Source organism: Micropterus salmoides, unplaced genomic scaffold, assembly GCF_014851395.1.
Source record: "Micropterus salmoides isolate LMB-PRFRI ecotype aquatic unplaced genomic scaffold, ASM1485139v1 Ms_hic_scaffold_17, whole genome shotgun sequence".
Classification (NCBI taxonomy): Eukaryota; Metazoa; Chordata; class Actinopteri; order Centrarchiformes; family Centrarchidae; genus Micropterus; species Micropterus salmoides.
The window spans coordinates 13,735,087-13,751,966 of record NW_024040817.1 but is presented as its reverse complement, the minus strand read 5'-3'; the positions used below and the strand labels follow the sequence as shown (position 1 = coordinate 13,751,966).

The following is a 16,880-nucleotide window of genomic DNA, read 5'->3' as shown; positions in this document are numbered from 1 at the left end:
GCATGCATTCACTGCCAGATATTGAGAGAGCATATTTCCTCCCTGATCTTCCACATTAAACAGATTTCCTGTGAAGCTTAACAGTGTGACAGAGCTCTGTGTTCTCCACCTTCCTCACTTTCACCCTCTAATTTCAGTTTCTTTCTCACACTTCGTGTCTCCCTTACTCTCTAAATCACACATCAAATCTATCACTCCATCAGTTCTTTTTATTCCACACACACATTCGCTTACAGTCACCGCCCCCTAAACCAGGAACTCCCCCCGTTTCAGGATCAAGTCGACTTAGAGGTGTCACACAGCTCTGAAGCCTGACTTCCTGCCCTAGCCCTGCTGCCCCAGGGGCAGGCAAGCAGGCAGCTTTGCTCCAGCACTACGTTTGATCTCTGTGTGTGTGTTTGTATGATTGAAACAGTGCTGTATTGTACAGTTACCCATGTGTTTCCAGGTGAGCTGTCATTGACTGTGACGCCATCTTGGCTTTGTCAGGAATGCCCATTCCCTAATCTGCCCCAGCTGTGCTAACAGCCAGGATTAGAGACAGGCTAATCTATGATGATGGCTTCTGATGTTTGATGGGTTGTATTAAAGTAGAAAGTGGGTTAAGGCACTCTGGTTTACTCTCTCTGCCTCTCCCCTTTCTGCCTGCTTGGCTTTCCTGAGGCAATGTGCTGTGTAGCATAACTTCTCTATGGCTGAGCTGCACTCACGGCATGCCACACTTGATCATCTATGGGAATTAAGACATGTTTCCTATAAATCTTATTCTTAATCCAGATGTGAAAGCCATTTCATACCACCTGATTGAGGAAGCCTGTTTAAAGAGGGGTCTCTAACTATCTGTGTAGTAAACTGGACTGGACAGCACACACTCTTGTTGTTAGAGCACATTCCTCAAGTGTGCATGCATGTGGTGAGGTTGTTTTTAATGCCCCTGGAGGTCACGTGACGCTACATTCGCCAGTGAAGAGCACCTGCCATGCGGAGTGTCTCCAAAGTCAACAACTTATCCACGACTGCTTCTGGCCGCCGAAGGAGAAGCCACACCTCAGAATACTCTTGGCTGTTCCAGCATCTCTCTGCGGCTGTTTGTGCATGGCTGCGGCTTTCTTCTTCTCTCCAAGAAAAGAACCAAATGTTCCCGGTCCACCCAAGCTGTGACACTGGTGTGGTGACCATGGTTTTCCGAGAACGCCGTGTTATTTTGCAGCAGGGATAGGCACGGATTGGTTAGGCCTGTTTAGAAAGGAGTGGCAAGGAAAACCTCACCTCGTAATGAGGAAGCATGGATCAGTGCCGTCTGATGGTCACTGCTTTGGAATTCAGTTGCTTCACCAGAAAATGTTCTGTTTTCGACAACTTCTATAGTCACTTTGGTGACTGTCTATCTTGAACAACTTGATTACAGAATGCTAAAGAACCTCAGGCTTACTGTTTATGGATGGCACACATAAACATGCCATCCATGCTCCTCACTGATTTATTGCACCATGTTTGGTGCATATTGCTCTGTTACTGATTTATTTACTATCTTCAAGCTCTCACCACTTAACAAGAGTCGATCTGTCATGCCTTGTGCTAGCGCTTGCCTGTTAGTTACTGTGCAAGTGTGGATGTGCACATGCTCTGTCATTTTAGTATTTGTGTGTGTGTGTGTGTGTGTGTGTGTGTGTGCTTGCACGTACGTCATTGTCTGCATTTGTGCGTTAGCGACATAGTGTCTGACATGACAAGAGGTGACCTTCCCTCTGTGTTCTCCATCCTATTCCTGTCATGGCAAGTAGAACCCATGTCTCTGTTGTCATGGTGACAGTGGTGATTGACAGCTTCTCTGTCCCAGCAAGACAGATTTGTGTGAAGCGCTTTCCTCTATTATCTGGGCTGTTTCCCATGGTTTTCTGCGGGGAGGTCTAAGTACAGTATGTTATACTACATTTCCATAACTGTGCATGACTATATTTAACCTTTACTCACCCGGTGAAGGTTGACTGAACATGCACTCTATTCTCTTGAAGCACAGTAACACATGTTGACACCCGGGTGGTTCCCAGTGCCACTGAGCAGTTAGGTCCTTGCAGGACCTTGAAGGTAATTGTTAAGGGAGGAACAGCCTTTTATGGCATTTTAAAATATTACATTGCATTTTGAATGAAGTCAAGAACTGTGGTGCAAGAGTTGTGCCACTCTTCAATGTATTTTGATGTTCTGAATTTCATGTTTTTGCTCTAAATTTAAAGATGACTTTAATTCTTAATTTTAATTAGATGTTTTCAATTCGTATGCAACTGTTGTGAAAGGTGTCACTCGTAGTGACAATCACACTGAGTATTATGTGGTTCCCCTCAGCTCTACAGAGCATTTTAGCTGACTCTTTCACTAAGAGAACACTACTAGACAACAGCTACACATTTCCTTCCTCATAGAACATTTGCAATGGCAATTTATTGGGGGGGACATTTTGAAACCTGCATTGTTTACATGAATTACGTGTGCATGCGTCCTTCTGCGCATGCATGGCACAATCAAAACAGGGACTCCACTCTTGTCCATAGCGCTATTAGAGGTTAAAAACTCCACAGGGTACATTTTAATACTGAAATAATAAATAGTAAAATAGTAAAACTACATACTGTAAAAGCCTGCTTATTAGAATGTGTTTAGAGGTGACTGAAAAGATGGCACTGATTTTGCCAGTATACATTTCTGCAAGTAGGGTGTTAGCAAAGCCGGGGGTCAAAATATGCATGGCTTTTAATGGGGAAGTGGTACAGCACTGTGATTCACAGCCACTGATGTGTAGCTCCAATAGTTCCCATCATGTTGGAGCCCCACAGCTAGGATCAATAGTCATCAGAGCCCATCCCCACACTGCCCTGCCATTAATAACCTACACTGAGTAGCTGGATGCTCTTGCCTTGACCAACTGTTATCCTACTCCTTGCACACGATGTGCGACAGAACAGCATGTCAACACAGACGGGATAGATAAATGTGGAGACTGAGTGATAGGGAGGTGGATGATTTATTTGAACATTTAAACATATTAACGTGCTGTGCTACATTCCACCGGTGCCAGAACTACAATTTCTAATTCATTCTTATTGATATGGAAAATGGACAGCAGAAAGTAAACTGCCCTATAATCCGTGTACCCACCAAACATACATTTTCTTATGTCTTATAAGTTACAGAGGGCCAAACCACTGTGGTACCAGAGTGGTTCTGTCTATGGTATAGATTCCATTCTCGCATTGCTGCATTGCAGTTTTACTTTATTCTGTAGTTTTAAGTGTATGTCGTGGAGAATGATGGTAGAGAAGAGACTTAAGGAGTCTACTCACATCAGCCTCGTTAAGGAACTATTCAGGCCCCCTGTTCATCAAACATACGCCCACGCCATCTGTTCCATGCGCAGGTGTATGTGTGTGTGCATGTTCGTAGATACGTGTGGCTGTGTGTGTGACTGTGAGAGTGAAACACCATTTATTGCCAATTAGAGATGCTTTATATTGCCCAAACATGTCCCCTGACTATGGACAGGGAAGTATTAAAAGAGTTGAAATTGGACAAAAATCATCTTTATCACCATAGCAACCCAATTCACTATAGCTAGGCTTGACATCCCCCTGACTTTCCACAGCAGTGACTGCAGAAATATGCCCTGCTCAACCTGCCACATTTAATAGGTTAACTAATGGTTATGGTAGAAGAAAAAAATCTTATCTTATTAAATTTTCTTGTTAAATCTAATTTAAATTCGCTTTGCAGTCCTGCAGAGAAATATAACATTTCAAATGGACATTCTCCCTTTGACAGGGAGATTTTGATATCGCTAATTATCTCCTGCTTCCCTTCATTTGCTTTCATGCAGCCCTTACAGGTGAGTTGGCTGAATTACTTAATGGGAAGGAGAGGCGAAGACATAAAGTCCTGAGGAAAATTGGTATGCATGGTTTCAATTCACCGGGGAGAAGGTCACTTCAACAATCTGATAGGCGCTTTTAGACAATAGCAGGTTGAGAGAGCACGAGAGAGTGAACGAGTGACAGGAAGGTGAGAGGGGGAAAGGGATGGCAGAGAGGTAATGTGTCAGGAAGTCTGGATATGCCACCTCACCCTGTCCTGAGTGTGACATCCCTGAAGGTGTGATAACCTTAAATTCACATGCACAGACCCACACAGTCATACGAACACACGCTAACATCCATCCCAGGGCATCCTCCTGGCCATGTGCAGCGACGATGGGGGAGTTAATCACCCATGTCCATGGCCTTTAGCTGCTCTCATTAGCGGTGAGCGGTGGAGCCGTACCCGATCCATTAGCAACGCTGCCGGTAATGACACTTCACCAGCACCGTCGGGCCCACGGCCAAGAAAGGCTCCGCAGCCCAGCACAGCCACTACATTACTGCCTCCTACTGCATACTGCTGCCATGCTTTTTAGTACTGGCAGGGCGGACTGAGAGGCAAAGGAAAAAATAAGACAGACAGAAAGGGATTGTACTTCCCTTTTTCCTTGGTCCAGAAGACGAGGAGAGGCGGAGAGGCAGCCTGGTTGCTTTTATCTGGGATCACATCCGTTGGCGCCATAATGCAGCATTATCGTTCCAAGCCTCTTTGTCTGTCTCTCACGAGCACACACAGAGACATGCATTCACACAGACGTGTATATATGTTCCACACAGCTACACACAGGAGAATGCATACATCTGCACAGTTGGGCAGACAAATAGTGATAAGTCATCTTTTATGCACAGGCATGCGCTAATTAAAAAAGAAGCGCACACAACGGCAAATCAGGCTTTACACTCCCCCTCCACACACACACACACACACACACACACAACATCCATTCACAGCAAGTCCCAGAGAAAGCCTCACACAAAGTGCTGTTTCCTCATTCATATTGCATGTGAAAGCCCTGTGGCTGTCATGTAACCGAACTTGTGTCACGTCTGTAAAATAGCCATCATGGAGCGAGCTAGCACCCAGTTAAAAGAGGGCAGGCATGACTAAAGGAATATAGGCCACAGGCAACAGACCTCCTGCTTTCTCTTTCCTCTCTCTCTCTCACTCTCCCTTCCTCTTTCTTTTGTTATTTTTTATCTTCTTCTCAGCTGTGGCCTGGTGCATTTGTCTACCTGTGAAGTTTTGTTGGAGCAGCAGGACATCTCTACCTCCTCCTTCTCCTCTACTGTCTACCTCACATACTGCCTTCTGCTCTGCTCAGCTCTGCTCTGTTGAGAGAGCACACATATTCTTTTAGCACCCTCCAAAGGATGTCCAGGGCACAGCAGGCTCCCATCCCCAATGGTTTCGGGAATAATTGTAGTTTTGTGCAATAATTGTAGTTTCCATTTTGGATTGGGCATTTGGTATATTATGTCACAAATGTATGTGTGTGTGTGTATTGTGATGTGTGTAGCAGCGATCTTAAAGTGCAAGGATTTTGATGTGTGTGTGTCTTTTGTTTGTGTTTCAGTACATGACTGCTGCAGCCGCCGCGGCGCCTATGCAAGGGACCTACATTCCCCAGTACACTCCTGTGCCTCCAACAGCCGTCCCTGTCGAAGTAAGATCCGCATGCATGCACTCTTGCTTACTAATAAAAGAAATTTAAAGAAAAGTTTACCCAAAGGAGGACATCAGTACTCCTGACAGCCTACTCACTTACACCCTCAAGCGCTCTCTTTGCCATTTCTAAACCTGCACACCGCATCAACAGATCAAAACAGTCATTAAATAGACCGATTGCATTTGAAATAGGCTGTAAATTGCTCGTATTCTCTCTAAACAAATAGCCTTGCACCACCAGCAAATAACAAGGATGACTGCAAGCAAACTGCAAGCAAAGCAAGATGAGTCAGAAGTTTTATAGTATTTGGGAAAGACATTTGAAGTGCAGTGCAGACTTTGTCACTTCTTGGGCGGCTGTCTGAGTTCCTGGCAGGTTCGGGCAATCCAGCCTGAGAAATGATGAACGTGGAAAGCTGGCGGGCGGGTGGGTGGGCAGGCAGGCAGGCCGGCAGGCCGGCGAAGAGAGCGGGCCGACTGTCTGGCGGCTGACAGTGCGGACGTATTCAGATGGACTATCAGTCGTGTATCAGGTGACAGGAGCTGAAGTGAGACACAGTGCTGGTTGTGCTGTCTCTCTCTCCCCCCACCCCCCTACAGCCGGTCCGCGCTGCTAGGTAGCTGGAACACACACACATCCGTCAGCCACGGCGCTCTGGTTAGCCCACCAGCCACAGACAATGACAGTTTCCCCTGACAGACCCATTAGTCGTTCCTCCTCTTATATCACCCCTCCCAAGCTCCCCCTCCCCCAGAAAGTTCCTCATGAAGGATTGGGACGGAGTAGAGAGATGTAGTTGTAGTGTAGCCCCTGGCACCTGTTTCATCCTCACAACCGTCCTCTTGATGCCAACGTCAGCAGCGGGGTGTATATCACTGTATCAGCCAGTGTCTGGAGGGCTGATGTATGGACAGGACGCAGTATCCTTGAGAGCTTGTTAAAGGTGATTGAGATGACTCAGTGATGGGGGCTATCAGTAATGCTAGACACATAAAAAGGCTAAGAGGTTGTTGTGATGAATGCAGTGCACATGGCCATCTTTAAAGATTTTTTTTTACCTCAAACATAATGTAAATCTGAAAGCAGTTTAGCACATTTTGTACTGAAGATTTGTATATTAGTCGTAAATAATTTATTCCTATACACTAATCCCTATATAATGTCAGTAGGGGGATGTTACTTCTGTATTCTTTTTTGTACATTTTATTTTCAGTTTTCCTCTTCAGTAGCTTTATTGTTATAAAAGACAAATATTCTTTATATTTTTCTTACAGCGATTTACTGAAGCTGTATCACACTTGAGTTAATGTCAAAATTCAAAACAGCAATTTCTTTATGACTGCACCTTTACTCTAAAATGTTATATTTCAAATGAAGTTCTGTGGGCGTAAGAGATGCTTGTCTATCACAGCATTAGTTCAGAGGGATGGATCTGTCAATCTGAGAAGCAAATAATTAAGAGAATTAAGTTTTATTTTGTATGCAGTTATGTCAGATTTTATATATATTATTGTAATTATTATAAAATTATATATATTTTTTTAAATTAAGCCCAAGTTTGTCTGAGAAGGGTTTTAAATCGGTACAGCATACAACATCCTCTATAGTTAGACTAGACTGATTTGGGTAAGAAAACACATAAAACATATAGCAGCAGCAGGGCACAGTTCCCTCTTCCAGGACAGAAGGACATGCAATGGTAAAGACGGATGTACAGAAGTTGTAGAAGCAGAATTTTACTCCGTTCAGCCACATCGTTTTCAGCAGGAAGTGCCAAGTATTGCAGAGAGATGCTTGTTAAAGTTCGGAGCTGACACATTTTCTCCCGTGTGTGTCCTCAGGGAGTGGTGACGGACGCCTCCCCCCAGACAGTGGCTCCCTCGTCACAGGAGGTGGCTGGCCAGCAGCAACAGATCCAGGTGGACAGTGCTGCCGACCATGTTCCTGCTTACTCATACCAGTCCAAGTAAGTCAAACAGTGTAACAGGAAAGTTTTAATGTGGTATTCTCTCTTGTATTATTAATCAATTTATTATTATTATTGAGGGGTGGGTTATACGACAATATATATTGTGAAAGACTCTGTGTGTATTAGGACATAATAGCCTGGATGTTGCTAATCAGTGAGCAGGTCTTTTTTTGCATCCATGTGATGAAGTGCTTTTATTTGTCAGGTAGGTCTATTTTGAATCCATATTGCCCTCTCCTAGCGAGCACTATTTACCGATGTCAGGGGTCTCATTTATAAACAGTGCGTACGTACAAAACAGGGCTGGGCCACTTCCCAAGCATAGGTTGTGATCTATAAAAAACAAACTTAAATTTGGAAAATGTGCGTCCCGTAAGTAAACTCTGAACCATGTGTACGCTCATAAAGAGGAGAAATGAGAAACGGCGACTCACGTGGCTGAAGGATGAAACTGTTTGAAATGAACAGGCCTACTATTGTGTAAAATATGTCGAAATATTACCTCTGAGTAGTATAGGCTTAAAGCCTTTCTAAATAATCAGACACTCGTTTGATTGATTTTCCATGAAGTGCGCAATAAAAAAACATAATGTAAGATCATTTGCAGCGCACAAAAACAACCATGACTGAGGATAATAAACACAAATGGAGATATCTCTTTCTGCAAAAGAACACCTCAAATATGTTGGACAGTTTAATCAGGAATCATATTAATTAATAGGCCTTATTTATTCTCATAAATAAGGTGAACAGGAGGACAAATTATATTTAAATTGATGCTGTTTTCAAATACCAGAGCATAGTTTCATATCACATGTTTCCTTATCGAGCCAAACACTGTGCGCAGTGTCTGGATGTGATGCGCTGCTTGTAAAAAAAATAACACTATTTTATTGTCATTTACAACAAGTCACAGGCTATTTCTTTTAATTCATCGCCAGCCTCGTTAAGTGAGTGAAGTATTTGTGTAGCCTAAGTAAATGTTTAAACACAAGCGGAATGAATTTGGTTTACTCTCTTTTCAAACGAGGGAATCCAAATTAGTAGCTGGGTCATCCCGTCTTCCGTGTGTGTGTCCCCCTCCGGTCAATGACGTCACTACTCAAGAGGAATGCCCCTTCCTGCAGATAGGTTATAAAGGGATGGAGCTCCGGCGCCCCCTTTCCTCCAGTGCACATGCGTTTTTTACCCACCAAACAACTTCAGCTTCACCAAAAGGAACGTCAGTGCCACACTGAGTTAAATCTCATTTTGTAGCTTCTCTCTCAGAATTTGCCACCTTTTCTTCCTGCAGTCAGGACGTATTAATATTAATGAGGGGCGTTTCACTGACCATTTTTAAGCAACTATGGGCGTTTGAAGGGTCGGAGATGGCGCTCCCTCACATGCGCCACATTTCAAGTTGATTGTGTTTTATTAAGGGAACTTGCTTACAAGTGTTCGTACGCACGGTTCTATAAGTCTGAATATCTTTTGGCGTACGCCTTTTTTGGCTTTTGGGCGCACGTACACTTTTAGTGATGTTTCTACTCACAGTTTTATAAATGAGACCCCAGGTCATTTTGTGGTGCAGCACATAACAGGTTTTTCTCTCCCTTAGTAAATCTAGCTCGTATAGATCAGCTTCCTGTCTGTGAATTATTTGGTGAACTGTATTTTCATACAAAATATTTTTTGAGAAGCAAAAGCAGTCAAGGCATTTCTCTTTGACAAATATTTTTAGTTAAGCACAAATACAAAGTAGTCAAAAGTAAATGAAATGAGAGGACTAAGAGACGCGGTTGTGCTATTATAAAATGACTCAAATTATTCTTGGCTGCTGTTGTCATTTGCTCGTCATTTTGGCAGCACTTTTTGCTTTCCTGACCTGATCAGAGCTGTTTAACTAGCTTCATTTTTTCAGTCTTCTGACGGGGCTGTCATCTGTCAGCTCCGTTGCTTTCCTTTGTTTGTAATATTGTGCTTTGATTACAACTGCACACCCCTGCCTCTCTCTCTCTCTTTCTCTCTCTGTCTCTCCTCCTCTTTCATCAGATAGCAACGGCCTGAGCGAATGTTCCTGTGACAGCGTTGCCTTGAGACAGAAGGTGGCTGCACTGTGAATGTGAGGAAAAGAGAAAAGAAATAGATTGCTTCCAGATTGCCCAGGCACCAAAAAAGAGACACTTTTTTCATTTCCTACCTGGCCTACGAGAAAAAAAACTACAAGAAGGAGGTAAAGAGTGCTGAGAAAGGGGATGGGAAAATTGCTGGGCACAGTGCAAAGAAGTGAAATTGTTTAGTCTGGGAACCTGCCTGAATGGGTGGGGTGAAGCTTGAAAAGTTTCTCAAAGAAAAATCTCAACCAATAAAAAAAAACAAAAAAAAACAAATAAAAAATGACCAAAAAAAGGTTGAATGCGCAGGTAGGTGATGAAGTTTATTTTGTAATTAGAAAAGGGGAGTCAAGTTTGAGATACACACAGAGATTGTCTTCCTCAGATATTAAGCTACAATTTCTTTTCACTCTTTTTTATGTTCTAGTGTTAAATTTTAGTTTTCTAGATATATTCGAAAAGTGTTTTTTCTTTCTTGAATCTTCATGGCCTTAATTTGAAGGGCGCCAGAAACTTTTTACAGAGTTGGAGTCTGACGTCTGGTTAGGAGAAAAAAATGCTAACAAAATCAGTTTCTTGGACCACTTGGAGGGTACAAGACACTGGATGAGTTGTTCTAAAGAGGAAAAAAAGAATCTATCACATAAGCTGTACAGATTTAATAGAGAAGAGCTTTTTTTGTTTCTTCATTAGAAGAAAACTTTGATAATTATTATGTCAGAGGTAACTAAGTGTCAGAAGAAAACAAAATGTCTGTTGGGGAAAAGACTCGAGGGTTGGGTGGTGGGAAGGGGGGGGGAGAAGACGCTTTGAAGAGATTTTTCACAATGAGAAAAAAAATGAAAACATAAGAAAACATGCTGCATTGTGGATGCAGTCTGTTGCAAATGCTGAACTTGTTTTTTATTATCATAATTATTATTTTACATGGCAAAGTTGCTGTCAATGACATTAGTGCTTTTTATCTGCCACATTTTACCTTTTTTATGAGCTTTAAGATGTTTTTAGCCCGCTTTGCTTGTCACACTGCAAAAAGTAAAAAAAAACAAAAAAAAAGAACAAGAAAAAAATTTACAAAATCAACAAAAAAAAAACTACGGAAAAAATTCTGGCAGTGAAAGAAAAACAGTAGATTCAGTAGGAGCTTACGGTTTAAACCAATCAGTGCAAAAGCAATAGAAGAAATTGTTGACAATTTCTGTAGTCTTTCCTAGTTGTGGATCAAATGCAGCCCATGGATGGCCATTTTTATACCAAAGATGAAGAGACACTCTGAACCAGAGTTTTTTTTTTTTTTTTTTCATTTTCATTTTTCAGTTTGATTTTGTTGTTGTTGTTGATGTTGTTGATGATGATGTTAATGTTGATATTGCTGTTGTTGATGTTGCTGTTGTCGTTGTTTTTTATTTGACCTTGATGGCCGGACCAGTCCTAACTATCCTTCTTAACATCTTCTTTTCACTGGGTTTAAGCTAGTTTTCCATGGTTGTCCAAGTTGTTACACATCTAAAAACACACACACACACGTACTCATATCTAAACATGAACACACTTACTGTATAAACTCATCCACACACATCAAACAGTATTTAACATGTGATGCAACCAGTGGCTGTTCTTTTTCTTCTCCTCCTGTTCTTGTCTTTTCATTTCTTTATCTGTTTTGTCACTTTTATGATGCTTTCACATGCCGTGGGTGCATTCAACTTCTCTCTCTCTGTCTCTCTCTCTCTCTCTCGGACCCTGGAAACTTCTGTCGTCGGTCTCTTTGTCTCTTCAATTCAACCATAACTAACTCAACCATTTCTCACCACACTGAGTTTCAATGTTGAACTGGGAACCTATATGCTGCTGTTTGACCTCATGTTAATCTCTGTCATGTAGATATCCCCAAACCTAGGTCCCTTTTTTGAGTATTTCCCTGCCCAGAATCCCAGATGAGTGGTGTTTGCTGCATATTGTACACCAGGTAAGTTGTTACACCTGAAGTGTGCAGATATTTAGCAATGATTGCATAAACTTTATGGCGCTAAATAGTACTGACTTGACCTATTTGTCATTTTTCGGAAATAAGATTATTCGATTTCTTCCTGAGAGTTAAATGTGAAGATCTATTTCACTGTCTTCTGGTAAATATGAAGCTACCGCCAACAGCTATTTAGCTTAGCTTAGCACAAAGTAACTAAATCTGGCCACCAGCACCTCTTAAAGCCAACTCATTTGTTTACTCCGATCCAAAAACCAAGTGTAATCAAGTTTTACAGTGAGTTAAGTGCAGAACTAATTTCATTAGTAATCTACTGGAGTACAACTGGGATTGGCTTCAGCCCACCCGCAACCCTGTACACGGGATTTGCGGTTGACGATGGACGGATGGATGTACTGGAGACTTGTCATCACTGTGAGGTTGACAAGAAATTACTGTGAAGAAATGTTGCACAGTTTTTTAGAAATACACGTGAGCAGAAGCAAAATTGACTCTTCTGTAACTAATCTGTAAACCAGGGAACATTGCTTTGTAAGGTCAGCACACCTGTGGGAACCAACTAGGCTCCTCAACAACCATAACAGGATGTTGATGGCAGCTTCTTCCTCGACCCCGCTACTGAGGGTCAGTTACACCCCTGGTTGTCCCAATTTGTTGCACAAACAACCCTGTCTCATCTTATCCTGTCTTTCCATCCCAGAGCTGTGTGCCTGTGGGACAGCGACCATTTCTGCCCCCATTACAGCAGCCTTTGTGTGTCAGGAGCGGTGTGTGTCCGCTCTTTTCGCCCATGTCCGCCCGCGCCGCCCCACTGTGGTGCTACAGCACTAAAAAGACCCCGTTTTTCCCTGCTTCACTGGCACCATTAATGTGCCATGGCCAAGCCAGCCTCCTTTTGCTCTCATTTTCCCTCATTCTCTCCCTCTTCCCCGTGTCTTGCGCTCTCTCTGAGGTTTCTTCTCTTTATTGGATGGTGCAAAAGCAGAACCACAAACCAATTTCAGTCACTCTCGCAATGAGGCTTGACGGGCCCAATTTGTCTCCCTCTGGGGCAATAGGATCCACTCCAGTGTCCCTCAAAAGACCCTTTTCTTCCAGGCAGAGAGGGAGCTTTTTGTTTGGTGACAAATGCAATTTAGCTCTTGCTGTTCATGTGACTCATTGAAATCTAAGTCCAGCGCTGCATTTTGGGACATGATGGCATGTTTTGCACATTACAGGCAAGCTATGTCATCATGCGTGGCAATGTTTTTAACTAACAATCAAATAGTACATCGAGTGCCTTTTAATGAAGCTTCCAAATGATTCCAAATTATCTGTGTGATAGTTTCCACACACAAAAAAAGCAAAGCACATGGAAGAACTTGTTTGATTCAGTTGTGCTAAAGAAATGCTACAATATCGAAGTCACTCTATGGTGCTAAAGAGGAAGCAGTCTCGGGCTCGGGCCTTCCTTGTGTTCACAGATCTCTGTGACAAGCTGGCCACTGTTGATCATTTGGCCATGAACTCACTCTTAACAGGCCACCTGTCCACTTGACGACACACAAAAGGAACAGGCACACAGGTTCCTGAAGTGAACTTCACAGTTAAAGCCATAAGTACATTTTCTTTTTTCTCAGTCACAATGTAAATATAACTGCTGTAAAAATTTTTTTACTCTATCCACCAATGGAGGTCAAAAGCCAAATCTGTATTTCAAACTCTCTCAATGACCGTTCAGCTGTTTATTGTCCAATCAAATCAACACCTGCCCTTTTGCTTTCATCTGATCTGCCACTCAACATCTGCTTTCATCTGCTATGATTTGCTCTTATCTCCCAATGAACTAGTCCCTTCCACTTTACAGTCTTTAACAGCTAATAACTGACAATTGTTGGGTTTTAGAGCTCCCCGGACTTTCTGTATGTCATTGTTGCATGAACTCGCTGTATTCCATTTCTGAGTGATTTTAAGTGTCCTAATTAAAGAACACAGCTGCTGAACTATAACTTCACCAGTTTTAAGCTAGTGTGTGTGTGTGTGTGTGTGTGTGTGTGTGTGTGTGTGTGTGTGTGTGCATGTAAAGAGTTGTACTAAACAAAAGTTCAACTTTTAGCGAGGTTATGAATACAGCATAGCTATGTTCTCTAGACTTTTACAGCTGCTGTTTTATAAAGTACAGAAGACATTTTTGAAGCTTAATAGGACTCATAATGCAGGAGTTGCACATAGCAGAGCGTCCTACAAATGGACTGAGATTCAATAGTAATGACATTATGTGAAATAGGATTACAGATAGCCAAGAGATGATGGAAAAACTGCACAACAAATAATATAAGCTTAAAGTTTGCTAATGGAGATTCAAGAAAGAAAATGATGTTAAGGCAGGTGTTGCTGGTGTACCATACAGATATTTCACAGATGTGAAAGATTACCCAACTGAACAAACAGAAATGGCTTTTTCTTAATAGCACAATGGCATAATGTACCTTTTCAGAATACCAATACCCTTGTGGGAGTGTACAGAAGGCATGCCTGCAATTTTAAGGAGGCTGGAGCAGAAACGCTCTGCTCCTAGTCAGCCCATGTGTCAGCACAAACCAGGAGCCAGCTATTCCAAGAGAGTGTGTGTGTGTGTGTGTGTGTGTGTGTGCGTGTGTGTTTGTGTGTGTGTGTGTGAGAAAGAAAGAGAAGGAGGATCATTAGCTCATGTTGCTGGGCAGAAGTTTGCCTGGAGTTTGTCTGTTTTCATGCAGCACAGGGCTCCAGGAGGCGACCAGCTTGACCCATCACTAATTAGCACCACGTCTCCTCCACCTCTTCCATTTGTATTTGACATACCTTACCACCCTTTGCCATCTGTCCATTTGCATCGGTTGCATTCTTTCACTTCCCCTTCTTCAAGTCCACACCAGCATCCTTTTTTCAGTTTTAGGGAAAAAAACATATAAAGTCAAAGCCTCCAGTCCGCTGCTCTCTCTCATCGTCTTTGGCCACTCTCGGGTGAGATCCAAAGATCCAGGGGTCCGTTTCATCAAATTTGCAACATTGCAAGCTGTGATATGCAACATGACATCATGTGTTAATTTTGACACCTTTCACTTATTAAAAAAACACCATACTTGCGACCCATGTCGGAGCATGCGAGAGCCCTCTAGGACTCACAAAAATTGCGAGCAATGATCATTTGTGAAATGTGATGCTGCCACCATTTGCAATCTGTGTCCAAGCACTGCTCGCAAATAGCTTTTGTGAAACGGGCTCAAGGATCATAAGCCAAGTTGCCATCATCGCATTCAATATTTTCTATTGGAGGTGTGATGTCCTGGTTGGCATTTCATATTGCTTAGTAAACCTGGGCTCTACTGGTGTTCTATCACCCTCAAAGGTTTGCCTGCTGAAGTGTCAGGCTGATATTGTTTGCTGCCGTAGCGCCAAAAAGTTTATGCAGTCATCTATTAAGTATTGAACATTTTGTGAAGTATATTTGTGTGAACCATTTATCTGACAATATCGAAATGACCACAATGCAGTAAATGTCACTCATCTGGTGTAATCAGATTGATTGATTTCAAACCTACTACATGCAGGAAGAATGAAGAATACTGTACATTTAGAGGGGAAATGCAGCATTTCATTCCCATTCAATCCTCTTTGGATAACACGCACACATTCTGTACAAGGTAAAGATGTTATTCTTTGAGCGTCTCTGAGATACCTGATAAATACAGATCTTGAGACTTAACCTACATCCAGGTTTTCTACAGTGTCACAGTTTTTCAAGGCGAGGTGCTTACTTCCCTGCCGTTAAAAAAAAAAAAAAAAGTGTTTTCTCAATCCATCCCTAACTCACCGTATCTCCCAATCACTGCCACCATCCCTAAATCTGACAAAATCCAGAAAGTCATTCATGTAGTGTGACTTCACCCACTGTGACAAGAGTAAACTCATTAGATATATTAGATGTCATACACAGTCGTGAGGATTCATCCTTGTGAACAGATTTGAAGCCATTCCACATTGATTCTCGTGTGTTAGGAAAACAGTAGTTCAGAGTTACTGTCAGAGCCTGTCTCCTACAGAGTGTAAAGAAGAACCGTGGCTCAATAACTCATCACAGACAAGCACATACTCACACACACTCTCCACACATATAATGCAGTGGGAAAATTGCTCAAACTACCCCCCACAAGAGCGAGGCCCTGTGCTTTTTAATTGATGCTTTGGTCCACCTTTGATGAGAGCTATTGATTGGCCACACAACCCCAGGAGCGCAGCAAGCCAGCACACCCCTCATGGAGTTCAAGCAGCTCCCTGATAAAATACAAAATCCAACAATCACTAGGAAATGGCCGACCAAATTGTTTAGAGATAGCCAGCACTGAAAGTGCGTTAGGCATGGGATTAATTTACCTATCAATTTAAAAAGAGGAACTATTTATTTGGACAGCAGAGCGGTTTTTTATTAGTTTTTTTGTTAGTATTCTCTTTTTGTTGTTTTTCACTTTTCTTTGTTTAAGCGCCGAGGAGGACATGGTCACGCCTCACACACGCTGCTCAGTGTGTGTGATCTTTGAGAAACTATCTGTACATCTGTGGATGTTAGGATTTGACTTGGGTTTTATGAGTTGTTGTTTTCTTTCTCTCTGATGAAGCTTTCAATAAAAAAATTTGGAAAAAAGCACCAAGGAGCACTGTTGTCTTTTAATCTGCATCGCAAAAGATTGTGTTTCATCACAGCAAGCTGTTTTTCTTGTCCTCAAGCCATTATTATGGAAACATTTATTATGCACCAAGCACTCTCCAAGGAACACACACACAGAACACACCATCTTCCCCATAGCCTATTATCTATATGACTAAATTGCAGTGGGAAGCAAGAGGAAGCACTATTATTATTATCATCCAGCTTGATGGCACCTGCTGCGCGTTGACCTTGGTCCCTCACATCCTCTCATAATTACAGCCTCCGCAAATGGAGCTAATACCTCTCGATGGGATTTCCCCCATCACAGCTCACACACACTTGATTGGACGTAAAGTGGTCATAATCAAAGATGGAGGAGCCTGCTGGATCGATGACAATCAATCTTCATCTTCACTCTCATTTAGGCCCAATCAATTGCTATCCTTGTCACCTCCTAGGGACGCTTGTTCTGTCAATACTAGAGCTGCACAGTAGCCAAGTTTCCACTGCCTGAGACGTCTCTGCAAGATCAAGGAAGCAAGGCCGGTACTCCAAGACAAAGGATGTCTTAATAGAGAACAATT

At 42.4% G+C, this 16,880-nt stretch overlaps 1 protein-coding gene across 11 annotated transcripts in view; it reads left to right on the top strand.

Moving 5' to 3' along the window:
- The window catches only part of rbms3 (RNA binding motif, single stranded interacting protein), a 305,125-nt gene extending 288,832 nt beyond the window's left edge, over positions 1-16,293 (top strand). For 9 of the 11 annotated variants that reach the window (XM_038725792.1, XM_038725790.1, XM_038725794.1 and 6 more), the window contains 3 exons: positions 5,483-5,572; positions 7,417-7,541; positions 9,579-16,293. In XM_038725792.1, the coding sequence (XP_038581720.1) occupies positions 5,483-5,572; positions 7,417-7,541; positions 9,579-9,582 (219 nt within the window). In that variant the 3' untranslated portion in view covers positions 9,583-16,293. Of the gene's footprint in view, positions 1-5,482; positions 5,573-7,416; positions 7,546-9,578 lie in introns of those variants that run through there. The other 2 variants (XM_038725796.1, XM_038725799.1) reach the window with 1 other exon arrangement.
- Positions 16,294-16,880: the final 587 nt, after the last annotated feature.